The following is a 17,989-nucleotide window of genomic DNA, read 5'->3' on the forward strand; positions in this document are numbered from 1 at the left end:
AACAAAAATTTATAGAATTATTAAGTGAGGTAAACTCTGTGCAAAATGGTTTACTTATGTACAACAACGTCCAATGGTTAAGTCGTGGAAAAGTTCTTCAAAGATTTGTTGAGTGTTCAGATGAAGTCAGACTTTTTTTACATAATGAGAAAATCATTGAAAAATACAATCAATTAATGAATGTCGAATGGCTTTCGAAATTAATGTTTTTTACTGATTTGTGTTTATATTTAAATTAATTAAATGTTAAACTGCAAGGTGTTAACAAGACAATTATTGTCATGTTTGATTTAATCAAAGCATCCGAAGCTAAATTACCAATTTTTAATCGTGACGTTATTTCCAATACCTTCCAATATTTTCCAAATACAAAAAAATTCTTTGCAGATCTAGAATCCCATGAAAAAACAGATCAAGTTAAATTGACAAAATAGTTTTCTACAATTACTCATCGATAATCAAGAAATTTTCTTCAAGATTTATGCAGTCAGGCAATTTGCAGAGACATCAAAATTTATTTTGCATCCGGACACAACATCAACAGATGAACTCAACTTGGAGATTTTTAAGTGTCTGAATTTGGAAGATATAGAAATGCAACTAATTGATTTTCAATCTATTAGTTGCATAGACTGAAACAGTTTCCATATAGTACAGGAGTTCTATATGGAAACAAAAATTTGTCGATCTGAGAAATGACTTGGAAATAATGGAAAATGATTGATTATTGGGCGGAATTAAAAAGAATGCAGAAGAGGAAATATCGAGAACTTGGAATGCCATTCCTGAAACCTTTTGTTGTTTAAAAAACTAGCGATGGCTATATTATCAATTTTCTGCTCTACATATGCTTGTGAGTCATTATTTTTCGAAATGAATTTTATAAAAGACAGTTTAAGAGATAGAATGACTGATGAATCTAGTTCCGCGTGTGCATTACTAAAAGTGACAAAATATGAACCTGATATAAAGCATTTGGTATCTAATGTACAACAGCAAAAATCTCATTGATATATTGATATTGATAAATTAATAAATTGATAATAGGTTGATATTGATTTGTATATGACAATGTGTATGTCAAATTATGAGTTCATTTTATGAAATTCTATGTTAATGTTTAAACTTGTCTCAATAAAATTCTGCAATTAATTTTGTATTAATTAATGTTAATTAATTAATTAGTTGTTGATGTGCCGGCCACATCAGCAACTCGATTTTTAAACTTTTGGCACGTGGACATAAAAAGGTTCGCCACCACTGGACTAGGTTATATTATATCAATGTAAAGAGTTTCTTGTATGCACAAGGAACTCTTTACCTCACCAGATGTTAAGAATAAACAGTTTCTTTTGCTGTTTTATTCTTTCATTTGCACAACTAAATCATTTCTGGCTTTACTAATGATGAGTGAACTTGAGTTCACAATGTGAGTGGAGATCCATTGATATATACAAATGGGCATTTGGAGAGCATCTTTTATTTTGTTGGAGTTACCTTTTGACAAACACAGCATTATAAAATTAACATGTTGAAAACCAAGCCACAATTATATTTTGATAGACAAAAATTAGTACCTAGAACATTTAGAACTGTTTCTCTCCATAACCAACACAATGGGCACATTACATGGACAATATATTCACCATTAGTCCAATACAGATGAAGGGCTACAGGTTTTTTCAATTAAGAGATATATTTTGAAATTCATTTACACGATTAAAAAAAAATCATCTTCATAAAATTCCTGACACACCCTCAAGGGTGTACAGGATATGATAGTACTACATGAAAAATTTACATCATTACTAACTTCCTATTCCAGAACTAACTTTCCTCCAAATCAACCTGCTACCTGTCAAGACTCTAACATTATTTATCAGATCTTATATTTCTATCTTCTAAGGCACTTTTTACTTGTATCTTGTTCTTCCTCTGGGTCCTTTTCCTGCCCATCTGGCAGAAAACACTTGTTCTGCTAATCTTCCCTCTCTGATTCTGTTTAAATGACCATACCACCTGAGATTAGCTCTGGTAACACATTCCTGGATGCTAACAATGTCAAGTTATTTCCTAATATCCTTGTTTTTAATATAATATTGTCATTGATGACATCTGTTCATGCCCCTAATCTTTCTCAGGACTCTCATATATTCAGTCTCTAGTCTGGTCAAGTGTTTTACTTCTAATCCAGCTCTCAGATCCATAAGTTAAAATTGGTTTGAACACTGACTTGTATACAGCTAATTTAGTGTTTTAATTAATTTCTCTCTTATTCCATATAAATTTATTCAGTTGACTTCCTATTTCCATATTTAATTTACCATCTTCACTAAAAATTGTGCCTAAGTAGCAGAAAAGTTTTACTTGTTCTGTTACTTGTTCCTGGACTGTCATTACCTGAATATAACATTTTGTATTTATTGCTCAGAAAGATCTCGCCAGTTTTTGTCTTTTTTGTTTCAGTCACCCCTATTATGTCGATCTGGTACTTATCCAATTCTTCAGCTAGCCCCATTTCTTTGCCATTCAGGCTTCTTATGTTGATAGTACTGATCTTGAACTCTGCTGATGTTAAGTTGGAATGTGACTTAGGATTTGTTCCAGTAGCTGGCTTTTCACCGTTAGCCCTGGTTCCCTGGGGAAAATGGGGGTCTTGTTTATCCAGGTGACGCTCCAGCCAGCGAAACTTTGGCTGGAGTGTCACCTGGATAAACAAGAATTTGGCTACAACACGAAATTCTGTCATGTTGTAGCCAAAAAAATATTTTTATTTACAAAAATCTAAGAATAAAGAGTACAAGAATAATCATAAAATCTTTGGTATTTCAATTAAAAGTAATAAATACAAAAACGTTTTTAATATGTAATTATTTACTTTTTTAATTTCATAAAATATTAAACATTTACCAGCATTGGCTTTGATTTGATACATTGTTTTCCTCTTCTTCTTTGTGACTTTTGTACCACACATAGCTACAAAAAAAATAAATAAATAAAATAAAAATAAATGTAAACCTATTTTAAGAAAAATTTCTGGCATGCAATACCATTCTTGAAAATATGAGTAAAAATGAGAAATTGCTGTAGCGCACACATTTTTTAAAGATAAAAACAAAATCTCCATTAAATTTAATTTAAAAAATTGCTGACAACTTATTTAATTTGCATTCAATCATTAAAAATGCATCTTCCAAGAGAAAAACAATTTTAATTCAGAATATGTTTTCTTTCTCCACTTTGCAAAAACAATAAGTCAACTTTATAACAATAACCAAACTGAAGTAAGTATTGATAACATGTTATCAGATTAATTCTCATTACAAAAAGGAGTAAGGCAAGGTTGTATTGAATCTCCTGGGCTCCTGAATGTCTATAGTGAGAAGATCATCAAGAGATTTCTGAATGACTTTGATACTAGGATAGAGGCATGACATTAGGCAGCTCAAGAATCAATAACTTAAGATATGCTGACAACATGATGCTAACAGAAAATGAAAATGACATGAACTCCTTGGAAGAATAGAATAGCATAGCTTGACATATAGACTCAAAATTAACATCAATAAAACAAAGCTGATGATCCTAGATAGGAATCATAATGGAAATATTTCGGCACTGCTTAATAACACAGATAAAATTGATCAGTTTATCTATGAGCGGGATCTGGAAAGTTCTGATAAACACCTAGAACAAAAAGAGAACCACTCGGCCAGCCAGCCTGGCTGGCCGAGTGGTTAGCATATCCACTCTCCAGCCAAAAGGCTGTGGATTCGAATCCAGCCATGGGCATGGGTGTTTGTGATTGTCTGTAGAAAAACTAGTGGTGGTTGTCAGCGGTAGATGGCGTTGGTGTAATTGTGGTCAGTTGGTGAATGAGTGTTGGAAACAGAGCTGTAGAGCAGGTGCCCTCCCTTGGATGCATCTTTGGACTCCCTGGAGGTGTCAAATAATAATAATAATAAAGCAATTGATATAACTACAAGAAAGAACATACTAGTACCTTTAATATATCAATTTTGTTCCAGGTGTTAATCAGAACTTACCAGACTCTACCCCCATTACTTGACTCACTGCTCTCTTCCAATGGAGGTAATATGCAGGAACTAAGAAAATGAATTACAATGAAAGGATATGCAACATGCTGGAGAAAAGAATCCTCAGATATTTTGGACACATCTCCAGCAGAGAGGGAGAGAACACTGAAAAACTCTCCATGAAGGACAAGATGTCAGGAGCTAGAGGAAGGCTCCATGACAGATGGCTGGATCAAATTTCTGCTCTAACTGGAAGGTCAGGGGATGCACTTAGAATGACAGAAGACAAGGTAAAGAAATTAATACCCAGGGTCGGAGAAATCCTCAGCCATTGGGAGATTGATTAAGAAAAGAAAGATGTCTCATTATGAAATAACTATCTGATCTTTTTATTAGCCCTGGAGCAAGCTAATGAGATTTTTATTACAAGGATAATAGAAAATAATAATTTACAAACCTCTGAACTGTTCATCAAATTCCTGATAATATTATCTTGCCCCCAGACTAATAAAAAGGTCAGATGGTATGTTTCATAACAAGACATCTTGGAGCAGAGAGTAATGGACTTATCGTGTTGTGTGTGTGTGTGTGTGGGGGGGACACATATCACTCAGACCACTTGTCATACTGTTTCTTGAATTGTAGAAATTTTTTCACTTGGTTAAAAAGTAGATTATACTTCCACAGAATAATATTTTTGTTTAATCATTTACTAAAGTGTAAGCAAAGGAGGTTTGCACATCAAGTATTTTCACGACTAGATGACTTGTATATAGAGGATGGCGACTTGACATCGCACAATGCAAAGCACACTTACTTTCAAATGTGCAGAAGAAGAAGCAACCCTTCCACAGCTTTTCCCACTTAATTAGGGTCGCTGTTTGTGGCGAGTCTCCTCCACAACCTCCTCTCTTGGGCTGTAACCACATCCAAGTTCTTCATCCTCAAGTCCTCTTCTACCAGCACCCTCCATCTCTTCTTTGGCCGCCCATGCTTCCGCCTTCCTTGCGCATCCACCTGCATGACCTTTCTTCCCACATACTCTTCCTCCCTCCTCATCACATGACCAAACCATCTCAACCTTGTCTCCTGTATCTTTGCTCCTGAGTTCATAACTTTCACAGTTCCCCTTACATAGTCATTTCTCAGACAATCTTTTCTGGTCACACTGCATATCCACCTAAGCATTCTCATCTCTGCTACCTCCATCCTGCTGATGTTATTTTTCCTCAGGGCCACAGTTTCCATAGCATACGTCATAGCTGGTCTCTTATCGCATAGCACTCCAGCCACCTCTCTCTAGTTCCTCCATCCTGCATCCCACTTCCTTCTCAGCCTCACCATCCTCTTTCATTGTTGAACCTAAGTATCTAAAGTCACTGACCTTCCTGATGACATTTCTTTCCAGCTCCAGATCTGTTCTCCTGGCTGCCATCCACTTTGCAACACATATACTATATCTTACTTCTGCTCAGACTCATATCTCTCTCTCTTCCAGTACTTCACTCCAACTTTCCAGTTTAGCTGCCACTTCTCGATTCTGTACACAGCACGATGTCATCTGCATACAACATAGTCCAAGGTGTGTCTTCGCTCACCTCCTCCATCACAATATTAAACAGGAACGGACTTAATGCAAGCTAACTGTCACTGGAAAACTTTCTGTCTCTTCCAGGCAGGTCCAAACTCTTGTCTTCACATTTCTGTACATCTCCTGCAGCAGCCTGATATATTTCTCCGGTATCTTCTTCTCCCTCAGACTTCTTGCCTTGGCACTCTATCATACGCTTTCTCCAGATCAATAAATACCAGATGTAGCTCCCGTTGCTTCTCTTGAAACTTTTCCATCTGTTAACCAAAAGATAGCATCTGTCGTCGATTGACCAGGCATGAAGCCAACTTGCTCCTTTGAAATCTCCACCTCCTTCCCCAGTCTTCCATCAAGAACCCTCTCTAGGATTTTCATTATGTGGGACATCAACTTTATTCCTCTGTTGCTACCTAGAAAAATACCAAGGTTGAATGAATGCAGAAATCATATATTATATGTCACCATATTATTAAAATGCTGTGGATCAGAGAGATAGTTGTAGGAAGTTTTATCAGTTGGTTACAAAGTAAATTATACTTGCCAAATGGAAATAGACAATAAAATAAACAACACAGGTATGATGGGAGAGTTGAATAAATTCATATGGAATTAAGAGAAATTAGCCAAAACATTAAAGCTAGCAGTATACAAGACAGTGTGTTCAAACTAGTTGATTAAAGACTAGCGATCACAAATGGCAGTTAAATTACAGGAATAAAATGGTATCAATGGCAGAATTATTAAAAATGAAGATATTAGAAAGGAACTTGATATTGATACAAAATAAATAACGGAAAAAACTCACGTTATTTAATAGTATAATTTTCGCCTGTGTGTCACAGGCATCTTCAGTACATTAAGCTCAAAATTAAACACTAACTGACAATTCCAAAAAGCGCCACCTAAGTAGCTGGTGTAAGATAACTAAAAAGGTCAATAACTCTCCTAAAAAAAAAATTAATACAATAAAAAGTTAAGAAAGATTAGCTGATTTGTAAAGTACTATCTCCCCTAAAGGGGATAGATGTAAGCCGTCGGATTTGTTTAAGTTAGGAGAATGAAGTAGAGTTTCACATGTTTCTTTATAAAGGCGTTCCATGAGAAACTGACTTTTGTGAAGAACTCTTGTCTTTCTCCAATGAACTCTGTGTCTAGTGAAGATGGCATGTTCAGAAAGTCCAGACTTTTCAGGTTTAAAGTATTCAATATAAGATTGGTGTTCTTCTAGGCGAATAGAGGCAGATCTTCCCGTTTGTTCAAGAGTTCTTCACAAAAGTCCGTTTTTTATAAAGAAACATGTGAAACTCTACTTCATTCTCCTAACTTAAACAGATCCGACAGCTTACGTCTATCCCCTTTATGGGAGATAGTACTTTACAAATCAGCTAATCTTTCCTAACTTTTTATTGTATTAATTTTTTTTTAGGAGAGTTATTGACCTTTTTAGTTATCTTACACCAGCTACTTAGGTGGCACTTTTTGGAATTGTCAGTTAGTGTTTAATTTTGAGCTTAATGTACTGAAGATGCCTGTGACACACAGGCGAAATTATACTATTAAATAATCTTTCTACGAGTTTTTTCCGTTATTTATTTTGTATCAATATGTCTACTCACAGTATACCTCTTTTAAAACTTAGGAACTTGATATTACTGAGTGAGTAGAGCTAATCTAAAGTAGTGTGGCCACTTAAACAGAATGGGAAAGGATAGATTAGTAAAATTGGTGCCAAGACATCAATCCACCAATCTTGGTCTTCCTTTTGCCATTTTATATGTTATATATATCCTCAAGGTGTATAACAGGGTACAATGATAGTTCTACCTGATTAAGTTTACATCCTTATTAACCTCTTACCAACAATTTTACTCCAACTTAATCTGTTCTTATATTTGCCAAGACTCAAATATTGTAAGATCTCATATTTTTGTCTTCCAGGGAACTTCTAATTGCATCAATCCACCTAGATCTTGATCATCCTTAAGGTCTTTTTTACCTCTACCATTTGGCATTAAACACCTGTTTTGCTCAACTTTCTTTTACTCATTTAAGTGACCTTAGATTAGTTCTGATCATACATTCCTGAATACTAAATGACAAGTTCCTTCCTAAAAATCTTCATATTTTAATATGTTACTGGCATTGATGCCATCTGTTCCTTGCTCATTTTTTGCAAAACTTGCATTTCTGCAGTCTCTAGTGTGATTAACGGCTTTATTTCTAAGATCTCTCTCTCAGATCCATAAGTTGGAAAAATTAGAAAAAAACTGCTAGTTTAGTGTTTTGACTAATTTCTCTTATTCTGCATAAATTTATTCAGCTGACTCCACACTATCTGAGCATTGCTTATTCTGCTGTCTATTTCCATATTTAATTTGCCCTTTTCTCAAAAACTATAAGGACTGGAAAACTACCAAATCTGTGACAGGAAACCAAAATAATTGCCATGCCCGAACCAGGGAAAGATCCACATGATGTCAAAAATCTATGACCTATCTCCTTGCTTTGTTCCACCTTTAAGTTCTTTGAAAGAATTCTCCTTAAAAGAATTTTGCCACTCATTGAAAGAGCACTTCTGGTCCTGTGACCAGGTCCTGGCCCTGATAACACAGATTGAAGCAGGCTTCCAGAAGAAACTTAAATCCAGAGCCAATTTCATTGGCCTAACATCAGCTTATGACACAGTCTGGATCAACAGCCTCCTCCTAAAGCTAGGAAATATTATAAGGTGCAAAAAAAAACTTCCAGCTTTTTGAATTCATTCTCTCCAACAGAAAGATCTGGGTCCATATTGACAGAAAAAAGAGCAGGCCCAGATTGCTTCACAATGGTCTCCAACAGGCCTCTGTGTTATCCCCTTTACTCTTTAACATCTACATGTACAACTTGCTGGAACAACCTGGGGTTGTGGTACAGAAGTCCTAAGGTCATCTGCACTAGACCTTGCATTCTCTGCAGCAAGGATATTGTGCCCCTATCTGGGAAAGAAGTGTACACTAACATTATACAAACTCAACTATGCACACAATTAGTGGGACAGTGAGAAGCACCTCTCTCTCTCTCCTGGCTGCCTGTCCTATCTAACATTGCTCCACCAAACATACGGAGAAGACAAGCTCAATTAAAGAATTTAATAAAGCAATGAGCAACCCACTCCTGCCCCTGTGCCAGACCCTCATAAATCCACCTACTCTTCGTCTAAAATCTAGAAAGCCTTTCTGGTCCAGGGACGACCTCTCTTCAGTTGCCCTGCCATGCGGAGAGAATACTTATCCAACGATCTCCCAACAAATGGTTTCCTGTTAGAAGATCCCTGTGCTCTGCAGCCTGGTTTTGCTCTTTGCGGATTTGGTCATCAATCAACAGGATCAGAACTAACCAGGGCAGATGTGGCTGCCTACTACATAAATGGAGGCTGTTATACCACCTTAATTTTTGTGATTGTTCTCCCATGGCTCAGATGATAACTCATATTGTGAACGACTGCCCAAGGCACCAATTTCACGGTGGTGGCCTACGGGACATCCACAAGGTGACAGATGAGGCCTTGGATTGGCATTCCAGACAGGACATTGACCTGTAGCTGTTCTGTATTCCTTTTTGCCATAAGAATAAATAAATAAATTTGCCATCTTTACTAAAAATTGTAACTAAAATAGATGAAATATTTTACTTGTTCCATGGGGGATGCGAGTCTGCAAGATTTAAGGTAACTAGTGGTGTACCACAAGGATCAGTGCTTGGTCCACTGTTATTCAATCTATACATTAATGCTATTGGGAAGATTAAACAAGCAACATACATCTATATGTTGATGATGATGCAAAGAGGTAGGGTAATCAGGAATGCTGCTGATATGCAGTACTTGCAGAATGATTTGAATAGGCTAGAATTGTGGGCATGGGGAAAATGGGTATCAGTCCAATGTAAGTAAATGTAAAGGGATGCACTTCGGCGTGATTAGATATCCAATGTCATATTATATTAGTGGGATTAGGCTAGAGGATACTGATGAGGCTATGGATCTTGGAGTGTTAATAGATAGGAAGTTGAAGTTCAGGGGACATGCGGCAAAGATTGCAAATACAACTCAAAAGATAACTGAATGTTCATTTCAACATTGCAGTTAAGGATGATAAGATAAGGATGTTATTTTGCCTCTTGGACTATTGTGCACAGGTCTGGTCTCCTGGTTTCCATTGCGATTCTGAAATATTGGAGAAAGTACAAAGGAGAGTGTTAAAAATTATATCAGGATTGTGGAATACTGATTATGAAGACAGATTGAGAATTTGTAGACTGCAGACACTAGTAAACAGGAGAAAGAGGGGTGATATGATTGAGACTTACAAACTTCTGAAAGGTACATACAAGATTTCAATTGATGGAATTTTTCAATTTATGGAGGGTGGGGAAAGGATGAGAGGGCATCCTTGGAAGCTGAGAATGAAAACCACCAAGAAGGGTGTGAGGGTTAGCTTTTTCTGAGAGAAAAATCTAGAATTTAAGAATAACTATGATAGCTGGTATGTGTAGTATGCGGCCTCCCTCGATGAGTCTCTGACTCCCTGGAAGTCTCTCTTAATAATAATAATTTAACATGCTAACATTTCATAAACTTGTTTTCACTCAATCTCATTAAAAAAACTTATTAGTTTTTGTAGCATTTTGCACTTACTAGTTTTTGTAGCATAATCATATTCTGGCCTCACAAATGCCCTTCTCCTTTCTTCCAATTCTTGAGATGGGATAAGACCAGCTGGTCCAACTGATTCAACTCTTCTTGCCTAAATATGAGTTGTTTTTTTAATTTTTTAAAATTTGCTTTATGCTAACAATACTAATGCATATTTATATAAACAAAACAAACTGCTGTACTATATATACAGTAAATTAATTAGCTGGCCCTTTCATTTAAGGTTATGCGGTGATCAGCACTCATATTTGTAAATTTAGGGACACAAAAACACATGTGTTGAACAGATTATTTTATTAATTACTAATAAAATAAAACTTGACGTTTCGACCCCTAAATCGGGGCCATCATCGGAAGAATACAACTGTATAAGGAAACAAGCTACATGCTCATGCCCTGTATACCAGTAAACTAAATCTACGTAGTTAATAAATCCTTTTTCCTAGCTTGACCTCTAGTGATAAAAAAAATAAATAAACAAACAAATAAAAAAAAAAAATATATATATATATATATACATATTATAAATTAATAAACACAACTACAGTAAACTGCTAAAGTCCTCATGTATTAATATTCTTCTGGATAGTTCTGATTGTTATAAAATGATTTCTTTCAGTTGCTGTTGAATGTTCCAAACACTTCACCAGGTTGTCTTCTTATAGTGGGATTTTTCTAAGGCTAGTTTAGGTTGTTATATAGGTTGTAGATGGGTCCTCCACGTTCTTGAAATCGTTAGGCCATCATTTTTGTTGAGATTGGGGTTGTGTTTGAGCATTTCACATGACTCTTTAAATTTTCTCTCAAACCAGGTTTTGGTGCGGTGTAGGGATGCGGTATTTTTTCAGTCAATTCTGTGGTATGTTTGGAGTGCGTGGTCAGAAAGGCCGGTTTTACCAAAATGGAGGTATTTAATGTGTCGTTTGTGTTCGTCTCGTCTGATTGGGATAGTTCGCCGTTTCCCCTATGTATGGTATGTTACATGTGCATTGTATTTTGTATACCCCTGGGTGTGCTAGGTGTGGAAGCGGATCTTTAGAAGAACTGAGTAGGTGTCTTAACTTATTTGGGGGTTTAAAGGTGGTTTTAATGTTGTATTTGCGAAGTGTTCTGTCTATTTTTTCAGAAATGCCTCTAACATAAGGAATGGCAATAGCATTCTTGAAATCTTTTTTTGTTCTTACTAGTATCTTTATGGAGGATCTTGTGAATAGTTTTTTTACTGTATTCATTTTTGATAAATGTTTGGTTGATGATCTTGTATTCCTGGTTTAGAGCCTGTTCATTAGAACAAATAGTTAGGGCTCTGTGTTTAAGGGTGCTTATGACACCTAGTTTTTATGTTGGGTGGTGGTAAGAATTTTTGTGTATGTATTGGCCTGTGTGTAGGTTTGCGGTAAACTGAGAAGGAGAGACAGACAGAGGGAATACGTGTGACAAGTGAGTCTAGGAAAGTCTCTTCCTTTCCTAGACGTGTGTCTAGGAAAGGAAGAGAATTGTTTTTTCCATTTCAATGGCGAATTGGATACGTTTGTGTTGTCTGTTTAGGTGCCTAAGGAATGTATTTAGAGCTTTGCGGCCATGGGGCCAAATGGCGAAAATATCGTCGACGTATCTGAGCCAAATTTTGGGCTTTAGACATGCTGTCTCTAGAGCACATTGCTCAAAGTCTTCCATATAAAAGTTAGCTATTGGGGAAGAAAGTGGTGAGCCCATGGCTGTACCTTCTTTTTGAAGGTAAAAATTGCTTTGACACACGAAATATCCGGAGCGGAGTACGTGGGCAAAGAGGGCCATGATGTCATGTGGAAATATGTTCTGTAGGAGCAAGATCGTGTCATTGATCGGGACATTGGTGAAAAGGGAAGTTATGTCAAAGCTGACTAATAAATCTTGGTCGTTGAGTGTAATGTTTTTAATTTTATTAATGAAATGTTGTGTATTTTTTTATGTAGGAAGGGGATTGACCTACCAATTCCTTGAGTGTGGCAGCTAATTTTTTGGCTAAGTGATAATTTGGGCTGTCAATTCCTTCAACAATCGAACGAGGTGGTGTGCCTGGTTTGTGTATTTTTCGCAGGCCATAAATTCTGGGCGCACAGGCATACTGAGGTATTAATTTTTTTGTTGTTTCTTCGGGCCACGTATGGATGGATTTGATTAATTCAGTTGTTTTCTTTTTGTTACGTTTTGTGGGGCTGTAGTTTACCATTTGGTAGCTGTTGTGGTCCGATATTAAATGGTTAATTTTTTCAAGGTATGTTGTACAGTCTAAAAGGACAGTGGCATTGCCTTTATCTGCTTTCGTGATTATAATGTCTTGGTTATTTTTTAAGGATTTAAGGGATAGATTTTCGGTTTTGTTTAAGTTGGTGCTTAGTTTTTTGTTTAAATTTAGTATACACGATGTTTCCATTCGTATTTTATCAGCCAGAATGGTGGGGAGGGATCTTAAACCTCTCTCGATATGATACATGATATCAAGTTTGTTTACTGACCTCTGAGCAATGGCGTAGTTCAAACCTTTCTTTAGCAGCGAGAGTTCACACCTTGGGTGAGATTGTGGTTTGATTGGTTGATAACCGAGCAGTGATCCGATGGTGGTTGGTTGCTCCTAACATTGTTTGTGGGCGATTGGCTGCTCCTTATGATGTCGGTTTGTGATTGGCTGTTCCTTTCGTAATGGTGTCTTGATGGTCTTGTGCTTTTCTGTTGTTGTAGGGCTTGAAATTTCATTACTAATTTTTCTTTGTTTTTCAGTAATGAGTGCTTGGCCGAGTCGTCAGTGATCCTGTCTAGAATCTCCCAAATTTCAAGAATAACGTAGTCGGATAATTCAAATTTAAGCTGTAGAACTTTGGCTTGGGTGGATGATAGATTTTTACATGCCTCGTGGATTTGTTCTTGTAACAAGGCTTTTTCCAACCGGCATAAATATGGAGCGCTTTGGCTGATTTAGTTTAATGCAGTTGGGTATTACGATGCTGTCTCTACATAGTTTCAAAAAGGCTAGTCGATTTGTTAATGAGGAAATGCGTATCTTTAGCTTATTGTAGAGGCTGCACTGCTTGTGGGTCACATCTCCATGGATTATGATGATTCTTTCTTTTAAGGTTACACGGTGATCAGCACTCATATTTGTAAATTTAGGGACACAAAAACACACGTGTTGAACAGATTATTTTAATAATTACTAATAAAATAAAACTTGATGTTTCGAACTCTATATCGGGGTCATCATCGGAAGAATACAACTGTATAAGGAAACAAGCTACATGCTCATGCCCTGTATACTAGTAAACTAAATCTACGTAGTTAATAAATCCTTTTTCCTAGCTTGACCTCTAGTGATAAAAAAAATAAACAAACAAATAAAAAAAAAATATATATATATATATATATATTATAAATAAATAAACACAACTACAGTAAACTGCTAAAGTCCTCATGTATTAATATTCTTCTGGATAGTTCTGATTGTTATAAAATGATTTCTTTCAGTTGCTGTTGAATGTTCCAAACACTTCACCAGGTTGTTTTCTTATAGTGGGATTTTTCTAAGGCTAGTTTAGGTTGTTATATAGGTTGTAGATGGGTCCTCCATGTTCTTGAAATCGTTAGGCCATCATTTTTGTTGAGATTTGGGTTGTGTTCGAGCATTTCACATGACTCTTTAAATTTTCTCTCAAACCAGGTTTTGGTGCGGTGTAGGGCTGTGGTATTTTTTCAGTCAATTCTGTGGTATGTTTGGAGTGCGTGGTCAGAAAGGCCAGTTTTATCAAAATGGAGGTATTTAATGTGTCGTTTGTGTTCATCTTGTCTGATAGCTGGACCACTGATTAGTAACTTAGAATTTGAGTTAGAACCTGACTATCTTTATAAATGATTACACTGATGAATATCTGCAGTTATTAGCTTTGGAGTATCAGCCAAATACTAAGTTGCTAATAGTGGCTAGGTAATATGTGATTTAGAGTTATGCACCTATAAGATATGATTCGCATTTACAGACAGAATACACAAATTTAAATTCAAAAAAGGTGGAAAACATGTTCTGTAGTAGATAACTTTCCATATCCTTGAAATGGATTTCTGATAGTTGATGTTTAAGTTTATATGAAGGAGGAAGCCTATCAAGATTCTTTAAACAATGTATAAATCTGAAATATCTATGGTCTAACAAGATCATTAAGGCTAAGATCTGATCTATAAGTGCTAACTTTCAGTTAACCCTTCTTCTAAAAAATTAACTTACTGCATGAAGAAAACAAATTCACTCTACAATTTGAAGTCAACAATAGCTGTCCTTCCTTTTTTTTAGATCAAACGTCCCACGCTACTAAAACTCTGGTTTATTTATCATGCAACAAATGTTGCATGATAAATAAACCAGAGTTTTATAAGTCAAATAAGTTGGTAGGAGATGTGTAAACTGATCAGTTGTGTTGCATCCATGTTTAAAAAAACTTTCTTTAAAAAGGTATTTTTATTTAGAAATATATATTTTGTTCAGTCTGAAATTACTTGCCAGTTGGCAAAATCTATTCGCCATGGTTAGTATATTTGTCGAGCTCTGTACATAACTAATTTTTATTAGAAAGACTGCATGGAGTTCAGCTAAATTTAAACAGTAATGAATGACTCAAACATTCCCAGTATTTGAAAGCAATCTTGCAATATACAACTACTCCTCATGCTTGTAACATTTCATATTTGTAACATACACTTTCTCATTTTTTTAAACATTATCCTTTTCTCTTTCTCTACTTTCCAGTTGCACTGAAAATTGATCATGTTTCATTATCAAAATCCTGCTTATAATTAAAAAAATTACACAAGTTTAATTTTCATCATCATCATCATCAAATTCCTGCCATGTACCCTCAAAGGGGTGTACAGGATATGACAGTACTACATGAAAAAATTACATCATTACTAACTTCCTATCTACAATTTTCCTCCAAATCAGTCTGTTACTTGTCAAGACTCCAACATTATCAGATCTTATATTTCTATCATCTAAGGCACTTTGTACCGTATCAATCCACCTATATCTTGATCTTCCTCTAGGTCATTTTGCTGCCAACCTGGCAGAGAACACTTGTTTTGCTAATCTTTCCTCTCCCATTCTATTTAAGTGACCATACCACCTGAGATTTTAGCTCTGCTAATGCATTCCTGGATGATGACGATGTCAAGTTCTTTCCTAATATCCTCATTTTTAATATGATATTGTCATTGATGCCATCTGTTCACGCCTCTAATCTTTCTCAGGACTCTCATATCTGCGGTCTCTAGTCTTTGGTCAAGTGTTTTACTTCTGACCCAGCTCTCAGATCCATAAGTTAAAACTGGTTTGAACACTAACTTGTATACAGCTAATTTAGTGTTCCGACTAATTTCTCTCTTATTCCATATGAATTTATTCAATTGACTTCCCACCATACAAGCTTTGCTGATTCTGTTGTCTATTTCTATATTTAATTTACCATCTTCAGTAAAAATTGTGCCTAAGTAGCTGAAATTTTTTACTTGTTCCACAGGTTCTCCATTCACAACACAGTTGACATTTTCAATGATTCTGCCTATTTTCATTGTCTCTGTCTTTTTATTGCTGACCTTCATACCATATCTATTACAACAGCTATTCAATTTAGTCAGAGAATCTTTCAGACTTGTAGCGGATTTATTTAGAAGTATAACATCATCCACATAAAGCAAAGAGCTGACATTAACATCTCTCCAATTTTGATATCAGGTTTAATACCACTTTCCTTCATAATGTGATCCATATAGATAATGAATAACAGAGGGGATAATGTGCATCCTTGTCTCACACCAGATTTAACATTAAACCATCTTCCTGTACTTCCTTCAATTCTAACTGCTGACTTACAACTCAAATAAAGACTAAGTATTGCTTGATATAATGCCCATTGACACCATATAACTGCAGAGTATTGAATAGCTTCTCTCTTGGCACCTTGTCATATGCCTTTTCCAGATCGACAAAACTTAAATACAGATCTCTGTTATATTCCCATGCTTTATCGACTATTTGTCGTAAAGTGAAGATCTGATGCTGACAGCCTCTATTTGGCCTGAATCCAGCTTGTTCTTCACCAAGCTTTTCTTCCACAATTCTTCTCAACCGTTTCTCAAGTATACTTGCATAGATCTTGCCAGGAACACTCGGTAGGGAAATACCTCTGTAATTCTCACATGCAGTTTTATTTCCCTTTTTATATATGGGTACTATGAGAGCTCTACTCCAATCATCGGGAATTCGTCCCTCTGTCTAGGCTTTCTGAACTATGCAGTGCAGCCACTGTAAGACTCTTATACAACCATACTTCAGCATTTCTGGTCGAATATCATCTACTCCTGCTGCCTTTCCACATTTCAAGCCTTTGATGGCTTTTTCTACTTCAAGTATGGATATGTATTCCTGACTGCATGCCTGGTCAGTGTTTTTTTATCACTGTGCTGTCATCACTGCTCGTTTCATTTAGCAGTTTTTCAAAGTAATTACTCCATACTTCAAGGATATCTTTTTCTCCTGTTTTCATGTCACCTTTATCATCTCTAACTCCTGTTACAGCACTCTTTCCTCCATTCCTAAGCTTCTTCAACAACCTCCAGAATATTTTGCCACCTTCTTGATATTTATTTTCTATATTCTTGCCAAAGTCCTCCCATGACTTTTGTTTAGCTAGTTTTACACACTGTTTAGCTTTCTTACATTTGTCTCTGTATTCTGTAAGAGTAAAAGCTGACTTATTTGCTAGGAACTTTTGATATGCTTTCTTCTTTTCCTTCATTGCCTCTTTAACTTCCTGTGTCCACCAGGGAGTTCTGATTTTTTTATCCTTGCACACAACCTCACCACATGCCTCTCTGGCAGAATCAATCAATGTTTTCTTCAGAGTTTGCCACTGAATCTCCAAGGTTTGATTCCTGTTCTCAAACTCTTTCATTTTCTTTTCAATTTAATTTTCATTATCATTATAATGTCTGCTACTTATGTAGCTTTCATCGTGTATAATGTGTTATAGGCTTATAATTTTATGAGATATGCATAAATTCAAGAGGGCATTAACAAATATTCTCCGACCAGCTGTAACAGAAATTGTCCGCCACTTATTCCACACAGTTCTACCTTCCTTTTCTCAGGTTAAAAAATCTACTTTTCTTTCCATTGAACTTGGCCCCTTCCAGGAGTCTGAAGCATCCACTATTTTGCAGAAATTTCATCAACATGAAAGGTCAAGCCTTGCAGATCATATTTGCCTATGAACCACATGATAATGCAAAAACTATCACACAATATCACAGGAGGATACGATGAGATTCTTTTAAATAGACATGTAAATTTAAAGCAGTTATGATCTTCAAAACATTCTACAAAAATGATTTTAAGTCCCCGGCATCACCTTCTATGGCAGATACGTAGACGATATTCTATGCATTGGCAAACCCTCACACATCTCCGCCTTACAAACATCCCTCAACGATTTTAGCAACAGACTACAATTCACCATGGAAACAGAACAGAACAAATCCATCAATTTCTTAAATCTTACATTAATCAGAAGCCATAACAGAATTGCCACGAAGATATTTCACAAGCCCACACATGTCGGAAACTACCTCCATTTCAATTCA

General features: G+C 36.0%; 1 protein-coding gene across 2 annotated transcripts in view; it reads right to left on the minus strand.

The window, feature by feature from the left end:
- vari (MAGUK p55 subfamily member vari) overlaps nucleotides 1-17,989 on the minus strand; it is a 206,900-nt gene that overhangs the window by 39,353 nt on the left and 149,558 nt on the right. For both annotated transcript variants that reach the window (XM_090409244.1, XM_090409236.1), the window contains 2 exons: nucleotides 10,307-10,415; nucleotides 2,911-2,976 (listed from right to left, as the gene is read on the minus strand). In XM_090409244.1, coding sequence (XP_090265370.1) covers nucleotides 2,911-2,976; nucleotides 10,307-10,415 — 175 coding nt within the window. The remainder of the gene's footprint in view (nucleotides 1-2,910; nucleotides 2,977-10,306; nucleotides 10,416-17,989) is intronic.

This window comes from Typopeltis vanoorti, chromosome 2 (genome assembly GCF_054136105.1).
Source record: "Typopeltis vanoorti isolate ZY-2024b chromosome 2, IOZ_Tvanoo_1.0, whole genome shotgun sequence".
Classification (NCBI taxonomy): domain Eukaryota; kingdom Metazoa; phylum Arthropoda; class Arachnida; order Uropygi; family Thelyphonidae; genus Typopeltis; species Typopeltis vanoorti.